This window comes from Thamnophis sirtalis, unplaced genomic scaffold (assembly GCF_051295495.1).
Source record: "Thamnophis sirtalis isolate CommonGarterSnake01/CBP01778 unplaced genomic scaffold, rThaSir2_p1.2 scaffold_5, whole genome shotgun sequence".
Lineage (NCBI taxonomy): Eukaryota > Metazoa > Chordata > Lepidosauria > Squamata > Natricidae > Thamnophis > Thamnophis sirtalis.
In genome coordinates this window covers 135,816,642-135,843,311 of record NW_028261385.1, presented here as the reverse complement: position 1 = coordinate 135,843,311, position 26,670 = coordinate 135,816,642, and the positions used below count along the sequence as shown (strand labels likewise).

The 26,670-nt window shown below is 38.5% G+C and overlaps 1 protein-coding gene across 1 annotated transcript in view; it reads right to left on the bottom strand.

The window, feature by feature from the left end:
- Positions 1–24,188: 24,188 nt before the first annotated feature.
- Positions 24,189–26,670, bottom strand: part of APOB (apolipoprotein B) — a 52,897-nt gene continuing 50,415 nt past the window's right edge. Inside the window, exon 28 of the mRNA XM_087716964.1 lies at positions 24,189–26,094. Within this exon, the coding sequence (XP_087573090.1) occupies positions 24,463–26,094 (1,632 nt within the window). The 3' untranslated portion in view covers positions 24,189–24,462. The remainder of the gene's footprint in view (positions 26,095–26,670) is intronic.

Below are 26,670 nucleotides of genomic sequence, written 5' to 3'. Positions count from 1 at the left end.
TATCAGCAAGCAATGCCGGTTCCACCACAAAACCGCGCCCGACTAAACCGCATCGCTGATGTCATCAACAGGGCGACAACAGCGCAGAGACAGAAGCACGCTGTAAACCTAAAGCTAAAATTAACCCCTAAACCTAAATCTAGCCCCCCTAAACCTAATCCTAAACCTAACCCTTAACCTAAACCTTAACCTAACCCTAAACCTAACCCTAAACCTAACCCTAAACCTAACCCTTACCTTAAGTTGAATCGGCTTGCTTTCAAAGCGCTATTTAAAGTGCCCTTCTTTCTCCGCGCTGGCTGTTGTCGCCCTGTTGATGACATCAGCGTCGCGGTTTAATCGGGCGCGGCTTAGTTGAGCACGGTTTTGACAGGTCACGGTGAATGCCATCCCTGCTAGAATCCCTGCCCTTACATATCTGTGATTCTTAGACTTCAGGCCTTTCAAACAGAACAGTGGCTTATTAGCCTTGTCACCTCCCCTTCCATAGTAACCAATTTTTAAGTGGGGTCCTGGAATCAGATGAATTATTATTATTATTATTTGTATGGAATTGGGAAGTTGTGAGTTGTGATATTCTGCAACAAGTCAAGGTAGAGGATAATAAAGGATTTTATTCCTTTTCCCCCCTGGGCTGGTGTTTTGAAGTTGATGGCAGATTGCTTTTGAACAATTGGGAAGCAGAAGCAGTGGCAATATGGACATTCCAGATATCATTTTTAGCTGTCTTTAGGGTTGTTTAAATATATTCATGGATATGAACCTTCCTATGTACAAAACAAGTTGTGTATCAACTCCAAAGCTACAGCTTAATCTTCACTCTGCCGTTCTATTTTTCTACATGCCTTGTATCTTTTCTCATTGAATAGCATTCAGAAGTGAGTTCCTACCAGTTCACACCTATTTGGTAGAACCGGTTCGTCAAATCTACCAAACCGGTTAGAAGAGGTTCCACCAGTGGACCCGGAAAGCAGGCAACACCTACAGAAGTAGTTCCAAAAATTTTTGAAACCCACCACTGGTCCTTGGATTATTCTACACTATCATGCTCATATTTATAAAACTCAGTGCCTCTGTGAAAGGTAAGGATGACTACTGCGTTTGTGGTGCAATCAGAACATTGCGTGTGTTGAAGTTGTTTTAACGCAAACCAAAGATGCCTTTTAAAAAATAAGTTTACATCATATTCTTATGCATGCCAGTGCTGTGTGTGAGGTAATTTAAGGTGGTTCTGACAAGTGTCATCGGCATCTTCATATCCGGTCACATGGGCGGCAAACCACTCCCACAAAGGAGGCCACGCCCACAGAGTAGGTTCAAACAATTTTTGAAACCCACCACTGATAGCATTTATAGCTGAGTTTGTCAAAAGCTTCAGGCTTTTTCACTCAGATCAACTTTCTGTAAAAAACAGACGTTTGGAAGCAGTTCAGTTGAAAAAAAAAACCCATAAAACAAGGGAATCTGTAAAATATTTTATAGTGTGGAATGGTCTTATTTAGGGATCCAGCCAACCACTCGAGAGAAGCTTTTCATCTGACTCCTTTCTCCATCCAAAATATTCATTTTTCTCTCTCAACTTTAATATTTGGTTGAGTTAGAGCCAGTGCATGCACACACTCAGCATTTCACATAGAAACTACTGAAAAGATCCAGAAGAGGCATTTTGGAACCCAAAATAATAGTACTTCTTTCCTTTCTGTCGGATGATCCAGGAGGATTGTATGGTTTAATGAGGAGCTAGAAAAGGGGGGTTGCTGCTGGTTCAGCCCAGATCAGGCGAATTAGTAGTAGCAACGGTGCAGTGGTGGGTTTCAAAAATTGTTTGAACCTACTCTGTGGGTGTGGCCTCCTTTGTGGGAGTGGCTTGCTGCCCATGTGACCAGATGGGAGTGGCTTGCCGCCCATGTGACCGGATATGAAGATGCTGATGACACTTGTCAGAACCACCTGAAATTACCTCACACACAGCACTGGCATGCATAAGAATATGAGGTAAACTTGTTTTTTAAAAGGCATCTTTGGTTTGCCTTAAAACAACTTCAACACACGCAATGTTCTGATTGCACCACAAACACAGTAGTCATCCTTCCCTTTCACAGAGGCACTGAGTTTTATCAATAGGAGCATGATAGTGTAGAATAATCCAAGGACCAGTGGTGGGTTTCAAAAGTTTTTGGAACCTCTTCTGTAGGTGTGGCCTGCTTTCTGGGTCCACTGGTGGAACCTCTTCTAACCGGTTCGGTAGATTTGATGAACTGGTTCTACCGAATAGGTGCGAACTGGTAGGAACCCACCTCTGCAACAGTGGGAGGCTTTGCCCACACATCTGGATGCTTCTGTGCATGCACAGAAGTGTCATATATGCACAGGAGCATGCCCGAACTGGTAGTAAAAAAACCAGCAACCCATCTCTGGGAGCTAGGAGAGATGAAACAGCTGAAATGAAATCTAAAGAGCTGGTGGAGGAAAACAGAATATGAACTTGACCAAGTTCATGAAGAGGAGAGCAGGTTTATAGCATGCTAATTAAGGGAAATTAAGCCTTAGTTCTCTAGGCAGTTCTAAGAGTTACTGTTTGTTTGTTTATTTATTTCTTGCCTTTATTATTTTTACAAATAATTCAAGGCAGCAAAAATATCCAATATATTCCTCCTCCTATTTTCCCCACCATAACAAGAGAGGTAATGATTGGCGCAAGCTGACTTTCATGGCTAAGTCAGGACTTGAATTCACGGTCTCTTGCTTTCTAGCCTAGTGCCATTTCCCCCCACTTATGCAGCATTGCCATGGTCATGTGATTTACATTTGGATGTTTGATAACTGACTCACATTTATGACCAGTGGTGGGATTCAATTTTTTTTACTACCGATTCTGTAGTAAGCATTCTTTCTAAGCAGTTCGGAGAACCGGTTGTTGGAAGAAATTTCCTTTTGTTTTTTTCCACTTTACAGGGCTAATCCTGTAAGGAAGGCAGGAAGGAAACATTCAGGTGTTGTTTCTAGCCTAATCTTTATTGCCCTGCTTACAGAAACTGCCTCTCTGGTTAACCCTTATTACATTGTAACAGCTAAGTGAAATGCCCATCGACCTGAGTGACATTGAGTTGGCCATGCCCACCAAGTCACATTTACCACCGAGCCATGCCTACCCAGCTGGTCATTAGGGCAGAGAACTGGTTGTTAAATTATTTGAACCCCTCCACTGCTTGAAACTATTTCTGAATTGTTTCCTTGTTGCCGTTGCTATCTTTTCCCCGACTCAATGTGCTTTGAGAAGAGCAAGTATTATTCAGCCTTTCTTGCTATGTAACAAAGGGATAAGGGGGCCTCAGCTAAGAATGCCGAAGGTTTCATTGCAAAAAAAAACCCTCAACCAGACATTCAGTGCTAATAGATTGAAACAACCCGGCTAGATGCAACAGATAAATTAGAATGTAAATATAAACTGTTTGGAGATTGCAGACATCCAGGCCAATCTGAAAAGTGTGGTTCGTTTCCCAAACCTGTCTCTGGTGTAATCCCCCATAATTTATAGCCCCGCTCTAAACAGCAAGTTCTCCTTTCTGGGGTGCTCATTTGTTTGAAATATTAATCAGTTCCATGAAAGGAGTTGCATTTATGAACATTTCCTTCTGATGAATGGAGAATCCTGAGGCTGTTTTCTCTTTGCTGTGGTTTTCTCAAAGGATGATAGCTCCACATTCAGGCATTAACAGGATGAAAAGTTTTCTCAACACCTGCTACTGCAGTTCCAGAACAAAAAGCCAGGACACCATCTGCTTGGGGAATATTTTTGCTGGCAAACCCAAAAGGTTTAAGAGAGAGAAAATAACTGTTGCAGTAATGCCATCAGGGGTGGGTTTCAACCGGTTCGCGGCGGTCCCTGCGAACTGGTTGGTCGGCGAAATGACTGGCCCACCCGCCCGCCCGCGCTCCTTACCCGGTTTTGACGAGTTCTGCGCTTCCACGCATGCGCAGGACGCATACAGCGCCTGCGCGATCCTCCAGGAGCAGCTGGAGCATCGCACAGATGCTAGTACGCATCTAGTACGCTGCGCGCGTGCACGAGGACGCCGCCAGCCCCGTTCCAACCGAACCGGTTGGAACGGGGCGAGAAACCCACCCCTGAATGCCATCAAGGACTGGACTTGGGTCAGGGTTTGGGAACCTTATGAAGAAGAATAAACAGCCTCCGAAGGACTCCTATTTGAAGTAATTGAAGCAATACTCATTACTATTTAAAGAATCTCCCCTCTCAAAGATAATGTGAAGACGGAATTATGTTGCCATCCTGTAAGATCTTCCACAGATAAATCCACAAACTGCAGAAATTATGGCTACCTCACTAAGCCACCTATTCTTTGGAAATCTCTGGTGTTTAAATGTTAAGGAAGGAAAGAAAGGGCAAAAGCACAGACTATGTTTTTCTTCTGGCAAAGTTCTCCTTCCCTTGCAATTAAGAAGAGCTTTTGTGTCTATTTCAACACAGGTCCATATTTTTAAGGCAAAAATGGTGTAGCTGATCACCAGGTACTACTAGAAAAACTACCTTTTTAAACATTTAGTCTTCACGCTAATGCCTATGTTTGCTTAGCTAATCCGATGCAGAGGTTGCTCAGCCTTCTGGCCAATCTTAAGAGTGTCTCTCAATTCTAAATATTCCTTCTTCTGAGTCTTAAGTAGATGTAACTTCACGTGAAACCTTTATAAAGAATTTGATTACAGAACATTACCATCATTTCAATTGGACTGTAACTATTAATACCCATCACTTTACTTAGACTGAATCCCATGCTAAGAGGAATGTCTGAACATGATAGTTTGAGAATATGTTTTATAGCCATTTCACCTACTGTGAGTATGTATGGGATCCCTGTGGGTACAGATGGAAAGAGGCTAAATGATGGGACTGACAGTATATTTAAAAAAAGTGAAAAAAGGTGGGGAAAAGGAGAAACATCTGGCTTATAAATTGTCCTTTTATACATTATTTCAGGGTGATTTACTTCTTTAATAAGAAGGGAATGGCCGAAAAAAATCCATCCTATATGTTGGCACATGTTCTACTGTTAGCTCTTATTAATTTCAGACCTTGTAAAAATTATTTGGTGTATATTCAAATGAACATGTGGCCTCTGGAAACCTAGGAAGTTTTATTCCTCCAGCAGTTTAGTTGTTTTTTCTTAAAAATATAAAATCTCCTTTGAGTCAACCTAATTCATAGGGAACCCATTCGTACAGTTTTAGCAGCAAAAATACGGAAATGCTTTTTCTGTTGTTTCGGCTAAGATGGATGTCAGCAACCCGCTCCCTGTCCCATCACTGGCTGGCCCCGCCCCTCTCCCTCCTCTCCCAGTCATTCCTCACCTGGCCCGAGAAGGTAAGGGTGATGGTGGTTTGGTTTGGTTGGTTTGGTTTATTGGTTTTGTATGCCGCCCACTCCTGAAGGACTCCAGGTGGCTCACAATAAACAGGGGAGGGAATAAATAAGACAATACAAACAAACAATTTTAAAATCAACAACAGTCACAATTAAGACGGGGCTGGGTGCTTTAACAGCCCCCAGCCTGCCGGAACAGCTAGGACTTGGTAGCTTTATGGAAGGCCGGGAGGGTAGTAAGGGTCCAGATCTCCACGGGGAGCTCGTTCCAGAGGGCCGGAGCAGCAACAGAGAAGGCTCTCCCCCGGGGGGGGGGGGTCGCCAGCCGGCATTGGCTGGCAGATGGAACCCGGAGAAGGTCAAGCCTGTGTGATAGAATTGGTCTTTGGGAGGTAATTGGCAGGAGGCGGTCTCTCAGGTACCCAGGTCCGATGCCATGTAGGGGGGATGGAAAAGTGGCCGAGCCTGATTCTCTGGTGCCTCACTCTTGCTGAAGCTTCTTCTGGCCCTTGTTGGTGCTGGGTGTGCCTCTGTCGGGAAGACACACCCATCCAGGTTTTGAGGGTGTTTTTTTTAAAAAAGTTTTTTTTAATTTTTAGACAAACACAAAACAAAACAAAACAAAAAACATAAAGCCATCTTCCATCACAAACAGTGTGTTGGTTGGTTACAAGATTTCTGTGCATCCCTTCCATAGTCATCACTTACAATTCAATTCATAGGGCTTTCAGCCCTCTCTAAGCGGTTTACAGAGTCAGCATATCGCCTCCACAGTCTGGGTCCTCATTTCACTCACCTCGGAAGGATGGAAGGCTGAGTCAACCTTGAGCCGGTGAGATTAGAACCGCTGAACTGCAGCTAACAGTCAGCTGAAGTGGCTGCAGTACTGCACTCTAACCACTGCACCACCTTGACTATTTTAGGTAAGTGCACAAAAATGCCATGGTTAGCAGAATCCATGTGATTTTCAGGGGGAGGGATGTAATATAGTACAGTCAAGAATTAAAATGTTGCTGGTCCTAACGGGGGCCATTCCATTTTTGATTGCATTCTTCATTGAAAGGGCTTTGATTTTAATTGGATCATTGTGCGCGCATATGGATTTTCCTGGTGGTCAAACCAGTGAACATAATTAAGAGAAATGATGGGCTTTCACTTTAAGCAAACATCTGTTTTTACTTGAAACAAGATGACTTCGCCATTGCAGAATTATACCAAATTCACATTTTCATCTTAAATATCTATTTTCTCTGTTCAAACAGAATGCTAATATAAACACTATATATACAGTAACCGACAATCTATTTTTTTTTTTAAAAAAAGAGTTGGTGCTCTGGGCATTAGTGAGACCACAAGAATTATTCCATTTTTTTATTTGATCTTTGTCAATCAGTTTCAACAATCACTGATTTGGACAATTATTCTGATTTACATTTCAAGAGCTATAATTTGTAGAAAATGTAACCAACATTTCTCTCTATATAAAATAGTTGGCAATCTAGTTTGTTATGATGTCATGACTTTTGGTTTAATGGAATATTGAGGGAACAGGAGAAAAATAAATACTTTGAAAGATATTTCTCAAAATCTTTGTTTACTTCAAGTTTTGCCTTCATTCATACATTGGGAATTGATGTGAACAGTAAGTCAGTGTGAATTTCCTAAGCCCTATCTCTTTGTGTCTGCTGCAATGCCTTATAGGGCTTGTAGTACAACTCTATAATGACCATCATGTATGAGCCGAGGTGGCACAGTGGTTAAATGCAGCACTGCAGGCTACTTCAGCTGACTGCAGTTCTGCAGTTCGGCTGTTCAAATCTCACCGGCTCAGGGTTGACTCAGCCTTCCATCCTTCCGAGGTGGGTAAAATGAGGACCCGGATTGTTGTTGGGGGCAATATGCTGACTCTCTAAACTGCTTAGAGAGGGCTGAAAGCCCTATGAAGCGGTATATAAGTCTAACTGCTATTGCTATTGCTATGAAGTGCCACTATAATTAGACCACATTGGTGGCTGGTTTTGGAAAATGCTAAAAGACAATAAATGTCAGATTGAATGAGGGTTCTGGGTCAACTGCTATATTGTAAACTGTATTGGCTTAAAAATAAGTTAGAAAAAATAGGTTGGATTCAAATTTAGTAATTCCTTGCAATGGCCAAACAGGACTTAAATTAATCCTGAGGTTCTGAATTCAGTGGATGTAGTCTATGCAAATGAAGATAGTATCCAATCAATGTAGTGTGAATATGAATGAATAAAAAAATGAATAAATATAAAATGGTAGTAAAAGGTTTTTAAAGGTTTTTTTTTTTGAGATTTTATGTTTTTATTAGAATGGTATTCTAACTTAGTATATTTTATTACAATAATATTTTTTTATTAGAAAACAATATTTCTGTCATTTATTATCTTTATATTTGCAAAAGCTGGGTTTTCAGTTACATGGGCACTCCATTCAGACTGAGAAATCTGGAGTAGAATATCATATACATATTACTTCTCATTTATCAACACCAGGCACCAGAAAATAATTTTCATCATTGGAAGATAGTCTAATCTGCTTTTCAATGAGACCTAATGGGGACAAATGTGCTTTATTAAACTGCTAGATCTCATACATTTCATCACAACTGTTTTCTAAAATAAATAAATAAATAAATAAAAATAAAGCAAAATAATTGAAAGATTAGCACAAGTTATTTACTATATTAAAATAACATTCATTACTGCTGTGCATAACAGTAAAAACAATAAAGAAAATCTGTTCTATATAGAAGCTATTCATCTGGCAATCTAAATTGTAAGAGTTTCCAGGACATTTGAAAAAAACGTTCCTAGTATAAGACATTAAAAATACAATTTGGAAATTTAAATACTATCTTAAGTCTCATAGAAACAGAGAGGTAGACAGAAATATACATCTATGTTGGAAATATGCACTTTGCTATTATATTGGATTTTAAAAAAATGTATGTAGAATATTTTATTTAAAATGTAATATTTTCAGATGCTATTAATGAATGTTAAATCCATTTTCTTATGTTGTCTTTTCCAAATTAATTTTCCAAAGTTCCAAGTTATCCCAACACCAAAATTTTGCTTGGTGCGAAAAAGACTATTATGCAAAATGTTTTATTACTATCAGTGGATATTTCAATGGATGCAGCTTCAGAAATGTGATTCCGGAGTGCAACACCACTTGGTGGTTCAGACATAAGATTTCAGTAAAGCCAATATTAATACACAGTAGATGTTTTTTGTGGCCCAGGGATCCATTTTTTTTCTCTTTTTCTCAAATGTATTTATTTTCTATGATGAGAACAACCATCCATTATGAAGAGTTGTTCACACAAACTGATAGTGTAACAGTAATATAGTATCTGTAAGAGAAGATATTGGGGGCAGAGTCAAGTGAGTAATTAGCCTAGATGCATTCCCACAAATTGTCCAAGTCCAATTCCTCTTGAATTTCTTTGATTCTTATTTGTGCCAATTTAGGGCTGACCATTAGTTGACTAGATTCTTGTGCAGAGGCATGAGCAATAAATCATATTAATTGGAATTTTATATGGGGTCCAATTTTTGCACCTGACAGTATCCGAATACATCATCATGCAATTTCCCAAACTTGGGGAATATCCTTCCAAATACCACATATTGGTACTTACATGTGTTCTGAATATATATTATAGCACTAGTCAACTGTTTCTCATTTCCATTAAAGCGCTGCAAACCTTTCACAATTAGTTGGATTGACTTTACATGCATCATTTGACCCAATTTCAATTACTCTTCTAGTATTTTATATTTTTCTCCTTCTTCTTACATTTAAAATATAAAAACTCTGAACTGGCAACAATTTCAGGTACACCTGCACAATGAAGAAATGAAGTAGCTTACATTCCACGTGACCTCAACTCTTGTTACTGATTATGCACTTTCAGCTGTAGTTAATACTTTATTCATCAATGTTGCATCCTAATTTTTGATTCGGCTGCTGCTACTGCTGGTTCGCTCAGGGACGCGCTATGCATGCATGCACAGTACTTTAAAAAATGTTTCTGCGCATGCACAGAAGCAAAAAACAAGATGGCGGTGCCTATGGCAACGCTGAGAGAAGTGGTTCGGGGGCATGGCAGGCCAAGTTACTACCTATATGGCCGAACTGGTCCGAACCAGTAGGAACCCACCTCTGTCCAAATGTCATCACAATTTAGGATCCATGGGGAAGGCAGGAGAAAATGTTCAATAAATAAAAAGTAGACCTCCATTGCTTTTGTAGCTGGGATGGTAAGGAGACTGAAATTAAGCCTTTCTTTTGGGACATCTGTGATTGACAAGTGACTTCAAACTTAGGATTTAAGCTGAATCAGTCTTACCACTATGTCTGTGGGTCCAAGGGCTTTTTAGACTGGAGTTTACAAAAGTCAATCTGTGTGCAACTGAGAACAAACAAGTATGAACAAAAGAATGTGTGTGTGTTTGTGTGTGTGAAGGTAGCAGATAGGATAATGGAGTACAATAAAGCTTTCATACATAGAAACGAGTGCTGAAATGATGTGGAGTAGCTTAGAAAAGCATTAGCAAGTATATGGAAGCAGTTTGTCAAAATTACCTCTGATTAAAAGAGTAAGAACAGGCCTGCTCTGTTCTTTTAATTTACGGAACTCAAGGTCAACGGTATCTGCTGAAGGCAGCAGTGGCTTTGTTAATTTTTGTATTGCAATTTACATCAAGCTTTGAAAGCAGAGAAAACTGAAAAGATAGCAAAAACCTATTTAGACCTACAGCTGGTCTGCATATTTAGAAAAAAATCTTGTGAGGTAAGGCAGACCTTGTAACACTGTACCCGATGAAAAAGCATACATGACTCATATGATGGACCAGTTAAAAAAATTACCAATGCCACTTCATTTGGGGTTATATTATCTGGGCTTGTAAAAAGGAAAGCATACCTTAAGGACAAAATAAATGTGAGGCATGTTTCCATCTATCGAAGAAATTGTGTACTGTATATCTTGCAAAAGTTGGAAACAATTTTGAGTTTAGCAGCTGGATTTTGTATTTCAAAAAACGAGAAGACCATAATTATTTGTTTCTTCCTCCTAAAAAAACTTTGAGCTAGTGTTTGGTGCAACTTAATGACACTTTTGCATCTGATAGGATCCCTTTTACATGTCTGTAGACATGAGTGTCTGCCATAGGAGGGTAATGAAGGATTGTGTGACATTGTAAACAAATCCACTCCCTCTGCAGGTGCAGAAAAGTCATATGCCTATATGAAAGGGCCAGAATTTGTGCTGTAACATTATGTTTAGAATAAAAAAAACCCTGCCTATCTGTAGACTTCACAAGGAATTTATTTGGGACCGTCATTTAATACAAGCAGGGTGCCAACAGTCTGCAAAAATCTGGGTTACTCTCATATTATGCTAATTCACAAAATATTATTGGTTTTAATCTTTGATCAGAAAATGGTGCTGTTCCAAATACATGCACAGAACCAATGTAATTTTTTTTTCTTTTTACAACCCTGCCATCCCTTAATTTGGAGTAGAGTTGGGGCAACTGGATGGAGCTGAGCATTTACTGGCTGGATACCCTTTCTGACACCTACACAGAGTTCACAGCAGATACTTTTTTTCTTTACACCTTAGGAAAGACACGTCTGCTGCTACCTGGGATTGAACTTTCAACCTTCTGAATGAGAGGTGAGTGCCTTCACCTCTGGGCCATCACATTGCTCATTCTAATGCTTATATAAAAATAAATATTAAAGAAGTTAAAGATTCTAAGTAGGACTACCAGATTTGGGCTAGGAAAAACTGGATAGCAATAGCAGTTAGACTTATATACCGCTTCATGGGGCTTTCAGCCCTCTCTAAGCTGTTTACAGAGTCAGCATATCGCCCCCAACAACAATCCTGGTCCTCATTTCACCCACCTCGGAAGGATGGAAGGCTGAGTCAACCTTGAGCCGGTGAGATTAGAACCGCTGAACTGCAGATAACAGCCAGCTGAAGTGGCCTGCAGTACTGCACCCTAACCACTGCACCACCTCGGATGCCCCCTTGATTTATTCATTTAAAAATTTTCATATACCATTTCAATAATAAGACTCTGGACGGAGCACAGCAAAGAAAATGAAGCAGAGTAGAACACTGCGTACCTGTTAAAATCATAATCAGAATTATAATCATATATTTGGTTAGATGGTTTGGATTATACATTTCCCCATAACCATATTATGGGCCAGACACCCACTGTATTCATATAATCTTCAAGGCTTTCTTGAATGAGAGGAGAATCAGTACCAATCTATATCACCAAAGCATGTGGGTTATTACAGAAGAAGACTTGATGCTAGTCCAGGGGTCTTCAGCCTTGGCAACTTTAAGATCCAGAATTCTGGGAATTGAAGTCCAAAAGTCTTTAAATTGCCAAGGTTGGAGACCCCTGTGCTAGTCCAGAAGACTTTACCTTTAGCAAATTCTAGTCCTTTGCTACCATCTAGTGGTCTCTCCATTTTTTTCAACCCAGATTTGAAAACCCCAGATCTAGATAAACTACCGTAGATTGTTTTATGATTGTTTCTCGTATGAAGCTGCCTATTTATTTATAAAAGTTATGTAGCTACCAATGATCCCCGGCAACATAAAAATCCATCATAGCAATAGCAATAGCAATAGCAGTAGACTTATATACCGCTTCATAGGGCTTTCAGCCCTCTCTAAGCGGTTTACAGAGAGTCAGCATATTGCCCCCAACAATCTGGGTCCTCATTTTACCCACCTCGGAAGGATGGAAGGCTGAGTCAACCCTGAGCCGGTGGGATTTGAACCGCTGAACTGCTGATCTAGCAGTAGCCTGCAGTGCTGCATTTAACCACTGCGCCACCTTGGCTCTTCATACCCTGGGATTAGCCCTCACTCCAAATCCAAACCAGGACAAATCCATTAAGACACAATAGGAATTGCCCAACATCCCTTTAGAACACAAATCTCTTCATTACACCCTCCAAGATTCAACCAAACCTGGGAGCTCAGACAACCTCAGCTATGACCTCTGCATAGCCCCATGGGAGTCTGACAGCAACCAATAGAATACATGCTCTTGCCACAGGAACAGGAAGCTCATGTTCAAAGCCCAGAAAGGATATAAATAACCCTCATACTCCACTCCGTGTGGTCAGCTGCCCAAGACCTCAAACCCATGTGGTTCTCCTTCATCAATAATCCATATTTCCAATCAGCCTCCATGTTTCCAGTGTCTTCCTCCCAGCTTGGAACTGAATCAGATGGATATTTCTTCCAATAGTTGCCTTGATGATTTGTTTGTTTGTTTTGGTTACCAGTGGTATCCTCTGGAGTTTTAACCCCAAACCAATGGTGGATTGCTCTCAGTTTGGCTCGGTTCAGCCAAACCAGTAGTACCCGCCTGGATACTTCTGCGCATGCGAGCCCAAACCAGTAGTGAAAAAATTGGCAACCCACCACTGTCCGAAACCAAAGTTCAAAAGCATCAATATTATTTCTAGCCTGCTTCTTCCCAGACCAACATTTGCCACCATAGATTGTATAGGGGAAAAACCATTGCTTGCATGGTTCTTAACTTTGTAAAAAACATATGCGCTGGCTGCAATTGTGTTTCTGAATGCAATTCAAGGTGCTGGTTGTCACCTTTAAAGCTCTACATGACTTGGGGTACGATTATCTTAGGGACTGTCTTTCCCCAAAGGTTTCTATCTTTCTACCTCTAAAATTTTTGCGCACGGCCAAAACACCCTCTCTCAGCGAACTGGTAGCAAACCAGTTAGGAACCCACCACTGTCCTCAATGTTTGGCAGTCACAAACTTTAGGTGCTCCCAAACAGCTGGGGATTTTGGAATACAATGCAATCTTGAACACATTCCATCAAAGCAGTGTTCAGTTGCTGGGAGAATCCATTGGTGAATTCCTTTAAGTGTCATTAATCACTTAAGGAGTGACACCACAGGAGAGGCTTTTCTTCTTTTTTACTTCTCATTTGTTCTTAATATTCCCTCTTTATTACAAAAACTCCTTTTTACAAAAGTAATCCTGTGGCTATTTTCTAATACAGCTTTATCCTTTTTCACTCACGCTAGGAGGCAGCCTACTTATGAGGACTGGGAAATAAATGACTTTTGATGAACATTTGAAGTTCAGTGAACCTTCATGGTATAAAACACCTGGAGGGGACAAGCATACCAATCAGATCTTCTTGCAAGCCTTCATATTAATTCTATACTGAACTCTCTTTTCCCTGATTTTTTTTTTGTGGGGGGGGGGAGAAACCCTTCATCTATATTCAGCACTAGTGAATATCACTGAAACTGAAAATAAGGGGTTTGTTTATTGTTTATAAAGTCAGCAAGGAATTCATCTATTTTCTGTTATTATGTCAAAAGTTTATTATTGCAAAATGTAGAAAGACTAAACTTTTTCCTGAATCACGAGTGTTTAAACATTTGGGGAACTGTATTTGTTAACTCGTTAAATTAATAAAAAACACAGAATTTTAAAGAATCCTACAAATCGATTTATTAAAAAAACAAATATTTTTTTCCTTAGTTGTAACAAAGAATGAAGCCACTCAAAATAGATTTTTGTCTTTAACATAAGCGTTATTGCGGATAATATTGAATATGGAGGGTTGCAATTTTTATTTTTTTCCTTGCAGGCATATTTTCTGTTTTTTTTTCCTTTTCCATTACTTTGTTTATCTTTTAAAAGTTCATATTTATTGTTTTTACTCTGATGTTTTGTTTAGTAAAATTCAGAAAAACAAAGAAAGACAAAAATAAAAAATTCAGGAAGGCTATTAACATGCATAAATCATGGAACAATTTCAAGATTAGTCCAACGATCTTGGAAAAAATGACTTACAACCTATAATTGCAACAACTTTATGATTGTTGCACCACCCCATGATCATATGATCACAATTGGAGTACTTGGTAACTGGCTCACATTTATGACCAGTTGCAATGTCTACAGTCACTTGATCACAAGTTGTGACCTTTATGCTGACTTTCAGCGGGAAACACACATTGGAAATTGGATTTGCTTAATAACATGGGTCTTAATGACTGCAGTAAAATTGACATAAAATTGGGTCCAACTTGACTTAGATTGCAATGACTTATAACATAATTCTGTTTCCAATTGTGGTCATAAATCAAGGACTACCTGTAGCAGATTATAGTAAATTTGGTTGCCCTCACTTTCCACTAAAAGCCTTTTTGAAATGACTTTTCATCATGAAACCATACTGTTACTAATTTCGGATACATGTGTTATTCCAGAATATTTTAAAAGTTAAAACATAATTGAAACCAGAGACTTTTCTTCTAGGAATAGAATAGAAGAGAATAGAAGAGTTGGAAGGGACCTTGGAGGTCTTCTAGTCCAACCCACTGCTCAGGCAGGAAACCATCTACCATTTCAGACAAATGATTGTCTAATCTCTTCTTAAAGACTTCCAGTGTTGGGGCATTCACAACTTCTGGAGACAAGGTGTTCCACTGATTAATTATTCTAACTGTCAGGAAACAAGTAGAAAAAGGTAATGAAGCCCTGTTTTTATATATGACAAATACAGTAAGATTATTATATGCTCAAAAGTGGAAAAACTTGACATTATTCGCAATGGAGGAATGGCTGGTGAAGAGGATGGAACTTGCAGAGATGACTAAACGGATTCATTTATTCCATATAGACTGGCAACCCCTTATAGACTTTTTGAAACAGAAAACAAATTGCACTCATGATTTGTGGTTTCGATTAGGAGAAAGAGAGAGAATAATAAAAACGGACTTTAAAAAGCGAGCTCATTTTTGTAATCCTAAAATAAGTTTATATTATAAATGCACTTATAGTTGCTGCATAGAAATCAGAATCTTTTTTCTATTTCTTTTTGTTCTCTTACTTTCTCAGTTTGTTAGTTTTTATATTTTTTTGTAAAACTTTTAATAAATTTGTACACAGGCAGGCAGGAAGGCAGGCAGGCAGGCAGACAGACAGACAAACAGACACACCCTATTATTTCCTAAAGCAAAGGCGTATGTTTATGGGGAAGTGTTGAATGAAGATTGCAGAAACCTCTTTGTAATTCTTTTGATTTAAATAGGCCATGCCTTCTTCCCAACAACCAGGAGCACACAAAGTGAATGATATGGGAGGAATTTTCCTTCTTTTTTGGGGGGGTGGGGGATCTTTTTTCAATAGACAGACATTCCTAAAAGCTTCCCATTCACCTCCAGCATACCAAGAGCGTGGAATTGTTTTGTTGCTCTGTCACATATATATTGTTCTGGACTACATCCTGTGCTGGCATGCCAAGAAACAATGGTGAAGAAAACCAGTTTAACACGTGTGAAGAAATTATAAGAATATGCTGGGAGAAAAATGGAGATAAAGAATCAACACTAGTCTCCTTTTAAGAGATTTTGAATGGCCAAATTTGATGATCAGTGAAATCACAGATGATTGTGGTTGCAACAAGCCTGCAGAATTATAAAAGCAAGAGGAATTATAAAATTCCGCCACTGTAAAAAATGTTTTCTGAAGGTGGATGCCAATGGCTAGGCAATCCTTCCTGATTTGACTTTAATGGACAACTAGTACAATTTCTTAAATTATCTCCACGTTTTTCATACAAACTGTTCTGCACTGATCTCTTCAATTTTATATGCAAAGAGCTAAGTATATCTCCCTAAAGATGGAAGTAATTTTTGTTAATAATTAAATGTATTTTTCGTAAGTGTAGGAATAAAAATATTAGTGTACTTTTTCCTAGCTGAAAATCTTTAGTGCAGCTCAACCCCATCTCTGCAGCAGAATAGGTCTTAATTAACATACTAGTATATCACTCCCAACATTTGATTAATACTGTAACATAGTTAAACCTGTTTTAAATAGAAAACATGCTCTGTGGGTTTTTTCCTTTCTTTTGGATTTAGAGTTCTTGAAAATTGAGGAGTTTGTATCTAATTTTGTAATCTTGAAATTGGTCTGATACAAGCGGGTGGAGCTTTTCTGGTTTGCGTGGCCTGGTTTCTGGCATGACTGGTGGTTGGAAACACCTGGTTTAGAACATCAACTAACATCCTAGTCAGCTGAACAAGAGAAATAGGTGATGTTAATTCCTTTATGACTGAGATATCACAGGAGCAGAGTAGTATTCAGCAAGTTCTGATCAGTTCTGGAAAATCGGTAGTGGAAATTTTGAGTAGTTCAGAGAACTGGTAAAGACCACCTCTGACTGGCCACACTCCCATCTATTCTCTGCCTCCTGAGTCCCAGCAGATCAGGAGGAAATGGGGATTTTGCAGTAACCTTCCGCTGGAGTGGGGAGGGAATGTAGATTTTACAGTATCCTTCCCATGTCATGCCCACCAATAGCAATAGCAGTTAGACTTATATACCGCTTCATAGGGCTTTCAGCCCTCTCTAAGCGGTTTACAGAGTCAGCATATCACCCCCAACAACAATCCGGGTCCTCATTTTACCCACCTCGGAAGGATGGAAGGCTTAGTCAACCTTGAGCCGGTGAGATTTGAACAGCCGAACTGCAGAACTGCAGTCAGCTGAAGTAGCCTGCAGTGCTGCATTTAACCACTGCGCCACCTTGGCACCAAGCCACATCCACCAAGCAATGCCCACATAAATGTAAATTTTTTTGAATCCCATCACTGCATAGGAGGCTATGTCAAATGCTATATAGTAAAAGTCAATTTGGGAGAAGGAACAGTTATAGGAAATTATTCAAGTAAATAAAGTTAAATTTAGAATTATTTCAAGGGCATAAAAGATCTCTGTAGGTGCTGGAGTCAAAAAATTTTTGGCAAGGAGGTCCTTAGGTATAGGAGCAGGGGAAAAAAGAAAATAACAGGCAACAGATACTTAGAGTTAAATATACTCTATATTAAGACATTTGCATAATATTCAGGTTTTTGTTTATGGGGAAAATACATTTACTCTAAAGCTTTGGTTCAGAGACATTCTGACTTATACAATTAGATAATTTCGAAGTATAGCCAATGAGAACATGTGATTTATAAATGTTATTCTATTAGTACAAAACTGCCTATTTTAATCTTTCAGAACTTACGTCACAGGACAGCAGAGTTAGGAAAATTTTGAAATCTAAATTGAACGGTGGAAATACAATCAAGGCCATAAATACCTGGGCAATACCAGTTATAAGATACACAGCTGGTATAGTTAACTGGACACAAGCTGATTTGGACATTTTGGACCGAAAAACCAGGAAACTAATGACAATGCACTACAGTTTACATCCACGTGGTGATACTGATAGACTATATCTGCCCTGAAAATCAGATGGCAGAGGATTATTGCAAGTGAAGAAAACAGTTGAAGAAGAAAAACATGCACTGGCTGATTATTTAAAAGAAAGTCAAGAACATCTATTAATCGAAGTAAAGAAAAAAAATCTACTGAAGGCCCAACAGACGAAACAAGAATACAGAAAAGATGTGATAAAATCAAGAATGGAGAGTTGGCAGAACAAAGCATTGCATGGCCAAATTCTGGAAAAAATAAAAGATAAAGTGGACAGTGAACAAACTTGGTAATGGTTAACAACAGGTACATTAAAGAAAGAAACAGAGTCACTAATCCTGGCTACGCAAGAACAAGCTATCCGCACAAATGTCATTAAGGCCAAAATCGAAAAATCCTCTGATGATGCCAAATGCAGACTTTGCAAAGAAGTTGATGAAACTGTTGATCATATACTCAGCTGCTGTAAAAAAATCGCGCAAACTGATTATAAATTGCAGCACAATTCAATAGCACAAATGATCCACTGGAATTTGTGCAAAAATTATAATATTAAAACAACAAACTGGTGGGAACATAAGCCTGAAAAAGTCACCGAAAATCAGATGGTCAAGATCTTGTGGGATTTTCATATACAAACGGACAAAACACTGGCACATAATACACCAGACATCACACTGGTTGAAAAAAATAAGGTTACAATCATAGACATCACAATACAAGGTGATAGCAGGGTCGCCTAGAAGGAATATGAAAAAAATCGCGAAATACCAGGACTTAAAAATTGAAATTTAACGATTATGGCACAAACCAGCAGTGGTAATTCCAGTGGTAATCGGCACACTGGGTGCTATTCCAAAAGCGCTTGAATTACATTTAAAACAGTTAAAAATTGACAAAATCACCATCAGTCAAATGCAAAAAGCCGCACTGCTTGGATCCGCTCGCATATTACGAAAATACGTTACGACGTCCTAGGCCCCTGGGTGGGGCCCGACTAGTAACCAATGCCAAATCCGGCGAAACAACTGGCCACTGTGATACAATTCTGTTATTGTGATAATAATATAGGTAGGTCAAATCAGGTCTAAACGTCTGTCTGACTGTGTGATCAGCCATAAAATAGCAGTAGGTGACAGGAGAAAGATTTGAAAAGGCTGTGCCCTGGATTCATTAAGGTCAGTGCCAAAACTGCTGCTGACACTGTGGCAGATTTGATCATTTATGAGGTAGTGTTTTTTGGACAACCAATAGCAGTCACGTTTATAAAAAAAAAAAAGAAAAAAAGAAAAAAGGGGCTTTTATTGCTCACGGTTTGTATCCTAATGTTATTTCTCACACATTTATTGTGCTACTTCCCTTAATTTGATTCCCTGCTGGGTCCTGGTGAGATGCCTTTCAAACGCTGTGCAAATGATCTCAGGACTGAACTTGCGAGGGGTTCTTTTTACAAATGGCTCCTAACAGATGCGTGGCACACTTTATTAACTTAAGTGCCCATTAGTTGAAAATTTCATTAGTTTGGTGGAAAGGGGATCAGTTTCATCAATAGGTCTGGTATGGTTGGGCTCTTTGTGTCAATCTGACCCATATCGAAACGGATTATTGTTGTAAGTGAGACAAGTGACCTAATGTTCCGCCTATTATGCACACATGATCCTTTTAAAATGCTAGTGTGGGAAAACGGCATACTTGAATGAACCTCCGAAACATAGATTCTTAATAGGAGGGAGCCCTTCACCTAGCAACGTTTCATTTGAGGCTATAGGTGAGGATGTATGAATTACTTGGGCTACAGTTTCCAACCAAGTAACCAAGGGGAGATCGGAGCAGAGAATGAAACAGAACAATAGTTTATATTACATACATTTTAATGAAACCAGGTGGCCAGATATATTTTGTGTATACTCTAGTGCAGTATTTCTCAACCTTAGCAACTTGAAGATGTCTGGACTTCAACTCCCAGAATTCCCCAGCCAGCGAATGCTGGCTGGGGAATTCTGGGAGTTGAAGTCCAGACATCTTCAAGTTGCCAAGGTTGAGAAACTGCTCTAGTGCCACCATTTGACTAGCTAGAAACATTTTACCTCAGAGTTTTCCTCACTAGTTTGCTCTAGTGCCACCATTTGGAATTGGAATTGGAATTTTGGAATTGATTTTATTTGTAGGCCGCCCTTTTCCCTGAGGGGACTCAGGGCGGCTCACAGAAACCAGGGAGAGGGGAATACAATACAATACAATACTATGACAACAACACATAATAAAATAATACGCAACATGCATACAACATTCGGGCGGGGTAGTGGTCCTTATCCCCAGGCCTGAAATGTTTGACTAGCTAGAAACATTTTACCTCAGAGTTTTCGTTCAGGAGTTTTTCTTCATAGGAGACTACATTGATAAAATAACTATGCCATGTAGAACATAATCATATTGCTTCACAGGTAGAGCCAGTGAGTGCATTTTTTTAAATGAAGCTTGACGTAATGCATTACAATGAACTGCGAACAAATTTCAGATAGAGGTTTATCATGCTCACAAGATAAAATAATCACAAGTAGAATAGAGTAGAATTATTATTAATAATAAGTAGAATAGAAGATAGAATAACAGAGAGGCCACAGCATCCATATCCTCATTTAGACCTTTTCTGGATCATGCATGCTTATGCAGCTTTAGTGTATTAATTGATAAGTTATTAACTCAATAAATTTTAATTTTTCTCAGATGCTTGGAAAAAACGCAATCCAGAAAAGATTACAACAGCCTTTTGGTTGTTCTTGTAATACTTTTTATACTTATTTTGTTCTTTGGAGTATCATTAGGAAATCTCTTTCCGGGTGCTTTGCAGTTCTATTTCCGATGTATGGAAGGGAACACGATGGCTCAGGGGTTAAAGATGCCAAGCTTGTTAGCTGAAAAGCTAACAGCCTGGGTTTCAAGACATGAGCACTGTGTGATGGAGCAAGATCCCATTACTTGCCTGAGCTCCTGCCAACCTAGCAATTCAAAAGCATGCAAATGCAAGTAGATACATAAGTACCACTTCGGTGAGAAGGTAACAGTGTTCTGTGCACCTTTGAGTATAATCATGCTGGCCACATGACCACGGAAGTATCTTCTGGCTCCCTGGGCTAAGAAATGGAGATGAACACTGCTTCCTAGAGTCAGACATGAATGGACGGGGAAACCTTTACCTTTTATCTATAAATGAAATCATATTTAAACAATGATCCAGTGAAAACATTAAGCACAGTCTGTTTAAATAGAGCTTAGTGAAGTTACTTGGTCTGCAACTAGTCTAGCATTAGCACCCAGAACTTCTTGAGAAGCAACCAGCATTGCTTAGCCTGCTAGTACTTCCTTGGAATCAGCTGTGCTTCAACAAGAAGAGTGCTATAACCAAATTCGCCCCAATTGGGCTTTCAAGATCCCCTTGCAATTAGCAAAAATGGTGCTAGAGAGAATGTCCAGTTTGCATTGCTCCTTGTAGTGTTGATAATTATTTTGATACTAGCTGATAATCCTGCATTGCCCAGGTATTTATTTATAAGGGGAAAATGTCTGGACCAAACATAATTTCTAATGTTGAATTTTCCCCCTTACCAGAGAGAGCAGCCTTGTGGAGTGCTGTGAAGCCGTTACCAAGGCAACTCCACTGCGTTGTACGGTAGAAGCCATTTAAAGGCACAACAGGGTGTTTCTTAACAGAACCCACACCCCGAGCAGTGTTAGGGGTGTCTTATCCCCACAGTGTTTTTCTCCAGAGAGTAAGTCATCTGTGTACCAAGTTTGGTAGAAATTGCTTGAGGTATTCCAGAGTTATGCTGGAACTGACATACCTACAGCCTTTTATTTTTATTTAAATAAATATAAATATAGAATAGAATATATAGAAGAAGAAATAGAAGAATAGGTAGAATAGATGGCTAGATAAATGGCTAGATAGATAGATGGCTAGATAGATAGATAGATAGATAGATAGATAGATAGATAGATAGATAGATAGATAGATAGATAGATAGAAAGACAGACAGACAGACAGACAGAACAAAGATATATAGAGTAGATTACATTTATATATTATTTTTCTTCAAAAGCTGAAAGTGTTGCATGATTCCCCTTCACCACTTTAACTTCAGGGCATCTCTGTAGATTCAGCTGAATGGCCTGAACTAATTCAGAAGTCATTATGGCCAAGAAGAAGTTTTAATTTGGCTCTCCCAAGTTTTAGTCCAGCACTGTTTCTCAGTATAAATTTATTTCAAAGGTGGAGATGTTAGTATTTATTTGAAGTTATTGAGGACATGATGTCCAGTGGGAGGGATGGAGGTGAAGCCCTCATTGGGGTAAACAGCATCTTTATTTCAAAAAAGCTTTCGAAGTATCCTTTATATCCAAATACTGGCTTCCAGTTCAGTCATATTCCAATGTGGAATATGAAAATTGTTTAATCCCACCTCCATATTATACCTTATCTATTATTTTTCAAGGAAGAAGGTATCTTCTGGAAATGTAGGTTGAAGCATCATATTTCATTTTTTGTGAAGAGGATGGAACTCGTAGAGATGGCTAAATTAACTTCTTTGATCAGAGGGGGGGAAAACTACATTTGTGGCTGACTGAAAACCTTTTATAGGTGGTCCTTGGTTTACAACCATTCATTTAATGATTGTCTGAAGTTACAATGGGGATGAAAAATGCGACTTACAACCAGTCCCCACACATACGACCATTAAAATCTCCTCTTTCCCATGGTCATGTGATAAAAATTAAGGCCCTTAGCAACTGTGGGTGCAATTCACTTAATGACTACATTGCTTAGTGACAGAAGTTCCAATCCTAGTTTGGTTGTAAGTTAAGGACAGCTTGTATAGACTTTCTATATGAAATGGAAAAAATGCGCTTATAATTTGTGATTTTGATGATTAGTAAATAAACAAATAGAAAAAAAGTGAGCTTTTTTTTGCAGTCATAGGGTAAGAGATAGTTTTGTAATTGTACTATATGTGCTGCAAAAGAAATCAGAAGCTTCTTCCTATTTCTTTTTATTCTTTTTTGTGTGCTTTTTCTTTTTTTCTTCTTTTTCTTCTTTTTCTTTTTATTAGTTTATGTTAGATTTTATGTTTCCTGCAAAATGTTTAGTAAAACAAAATATTAAAAAAAGAAACTTCATCTTTCCTACATATATGACAGAAGAAAACTTTCATTTTAACAGATTCCTCACTGGTAGTTGTGTACAAGCCAGTACTTATGGTTTAAAAGAAAGAGTTACGTGTCTCAACATTCAGTCTTAGGAATTGTATAAAAAATTAATATTTCATTAAAACCATAACCGCAGGTTTATTCATAATGAAAGATGGGAATCAGTGAAAGTAAAATTACATTCTGATTATTCTTGACTCTATTTGTGAAGAGGAATGGAGCGATTTTTAATATTCCTACTTGCATATATAATATCAAATTATTATTTGATGTTAAAGGTGAAACCAGCCACACAGAACTCTTAATTGAAGAAGAAAGATGTATCAGAATGAATAGTTCAATTAAAAGATACACACACACACACATATTTTTTTTACTGAAATTACATAATATTTTTATTCTGTCAGTAGAAAGAAAAGAGGAGAAGGAAGCCTATTTGCTTGAACTCTAGTTCTAGTACATAACATTCTAACAAAACATGAAACAAAATAAATAATTAAGCTCAAATATTTTGCTATCAGAAATGATAACTTTCAAACCTGTGGGCTAAATATTGTAAGCTTTCTGTAAGGATGTCCTACATCTTTAAATACTGAGCAGCAGATTATGAATTTGCTTATGAAACACTGCATTCCCCCCCCCCCCCGGAAGATGTAGCACTAATGCAATAAAGCATGAACTGCCATTACATGTGCATGAAGAAAGAACTCATTTCAGGAATTGCCAAGGCTGTCCTTGGAGTGGAATAAGAATGAAAACATTGCACAAGATGAATAGAAGTACAAAAAAATGTTCACATGTTCTGAAAAATATGTGCACATGTTCTGAAAAAAATATTAATTTGGTTAATAAAGGAAAAAAATATTTTTACAAGTCTGGTGCTGAACCTTGATAGGAAAAAGAACTATTTGGGGCAGAAATAAAGCAATGACTACTTGGCATGCAAAATAATTCATCTGAATCATTTTTATTTTCTTATATAGAATGCATAGATTTCATCCCCGTATTTGTCTACAATCTCTTCTTTTTTTGGGCTTTAGGAACCCTTGTTCTATTCCCAATTGAAAATTATTTATAATTTACATTCTTTAATTTAGTGTGACCTCTATCTTATTCTGTAGAGTTGCCAATATTTATTAAGATCAGTTGCAAAATATATTAAACAACAAGGGGTGATTTGTGCTCTGAAGCCAGTGTAAAACCTTTTGTTAACAAACTGGATCATGAACTAGCTCCCACAAGTAAAACCTATAATAAAGGACAATAAGAGGAAATAAATGAATTCATTTATTGACTTTGCAGAGGAACAAACTGACTCACAGATTATTTAGTTTTCATATACAACAGCTTAAAATAGTTTACTGATAGTGCAGAAATTCAGATTGCTGCCTTTAAATATGTGATCACAATTTGTATCATCCTCGCCCCTCTCTGTGAGTACATCTGTACATTCTGCTTGATCTGTTTCACAGTTGCCCGGGCATAAATCTACAGATCCATGAAATTTTGCTGCTCACCGATTTATTTATTTTTTGGGTGGCATTTAGATCAGGGTCTTACCAAAATAGTTTGTTTTTGTTGAAGGTCTTCATCGCTTGCTGGGCCTTGATAAATTGCTGACAAATTGAACGGTTTCGGGATATCTATTCTGAGCTCTCCTTGGCGAACAGCTATGTAGGGCCTCAAAGTATCAGCTGTCACTTTCTCAAGCCAATCGAGTAGCTTCTGGAGATATTGGAAGAATGTAGTGTACTTCTCAATTGTCAAGTCAATCAATCTTTTTGTCTCACTGATGAGTGTTCCATAAGAATTGGAAAGCTGCTCATATGACTCTTGCAACTTTGCCTGCACCTGTTGGTTTTGTTTGGCAGCTCTCTGTTTGGCTACTTTAGACCAATACTGGATCTTTTCATGTGCAGTTTTAGAAAGCTCAGCAAGTTTTTCTTGGTTCTCCAGAACTTCTTTTGCTTGGTCTGTCAGGCTTATCATCCAGTTAGCAGTATCGTTTATCCATTTGGTGTGCCACTCGAGTATAGTATTAAAAAAAGTCTTCAGCCAGTTGATCAGTTTTTCTTCCACTTCATAATATTTTACTGACCATCCAACAACACTTGGGTCAAAATATTCCTTCCTCAAATCTCTTATGCCGTGCAGAATGTCTTCTAACTTATTAGAAATGTCGGAGAAAGTATTCTGGATAATGTTTTCAATGCGAGGAGCGAAATATTTTACGTCACCTGCTACGCTCTTCAGGCCCTGTAAGAACATCACAAGCAGTTTTTTTGTTTGCTCTCTCAGATCGTCATAGTTTTGAGCTTGTAAGTTTCTGATAAGCTCTTCTATCTTTTGGAAGACTTGCTGAATCCCTTCTTTTAGGTTTCTTAGATGTTGTGCAAAGTCAATCTCCCGGAGACCAACAAATATCTGACTAGCTTTCTTTTGTACATGGGTTAAAAATGTTTTGATTTCTGCAAGTACGTCACTGCCTTTGATTACCTCAGAGGAAGCTGGGATTTTAATTTCTGCTTTATTGACAAAGGCAACCAAAGAATCAAAATATTCCTGCACTCTTGTAATGCACTGATCTACAGCTTTTGCTACTTTTTCAGTCATTTTCACATAAAGTTCTTCACCGGTGTGCCTCCCAGGAAGGCCTGGTACCTGGAATCTTGTTACCTTCAAAAACTCAATGGCGGAGTCAATGAGACGTTTTATTTGTTTATGGTATTCTGCTATTGCATCCATTATGGCATCCCAAAATTGGGCTCTGATCTGGTCATAATCTATTTGGCTAGCTTGGTCTGCAGCTTTGTTGTATAGCTTTTTGGATTGTGCCTTAATCTGTTCGTATTGTCCTGTGACCTGATTCGTTACTTCATGAAGCTGTTGTTCTAATTCACTGATGCTGTTTACTGTGTTCATGTAGGTGCTGTTAATATTTCTTCTCAGAGTAGTCTTCAGTTTTGAGGCAGCAGAGCTGATTTCCATGCCTGTATGTTCACGGTGGTACTTGTCAGCAGCACGGTACAAAGCATCGGCCATTTTAGGGACCTTCTCTTTTAAACCTTCAAGGAACTCTGGAACAGCATTTTCTTCCCAGTTGGTTTTGATTTGAATCAGTTCTGGATTTTTGAAGGATATTTCACTTTTTAAGATGTCCTTTTCATTCCGAGGGTTAGACTGTAAATGCAAAATAAAATTTGTATGAAGGATTTTCTACTTTGTTACGGAACAAGACATTTACTCAGTGTTGCATTAAATGAAATCAGTTATATTTTGGCTGGTTTTATAGTACCTTGAAAGAATTTGAAATGAAAAAGCACAGCATATAAAAATATAAGTAACGTGTCTACCTTGTTGGCACAAGCATTTCTTTTCAGAGCAATCATCCACCCATAATGTGATGATTCCATTTATGAATTGATATAGAATTGTTAAAAATGTACCATTTTATAAAAAAGTACTCAAATGATTCAGTTTCTATCTGAAATCCTTGGCCAACACTTTGCATTTTGATGTTATTTAAGATTTGATTTTAAATCCAGATAGCGAATGACAGAGATGATGGTACTGATAATTAGCAGAATTGCAACAGAACAGAAGGGACAGAAGGTATCCTAGGATCTTTTATTTATTTATTTGTTAAATTTATTTGCCACCTCTCTGCCAAGAATCTTTTGAATGGATGGATCAGGCCTAATCAGTCCATGTTGCTTTAACATGTGCTGGTACTTGTTGTATCCCATTTCACATTAA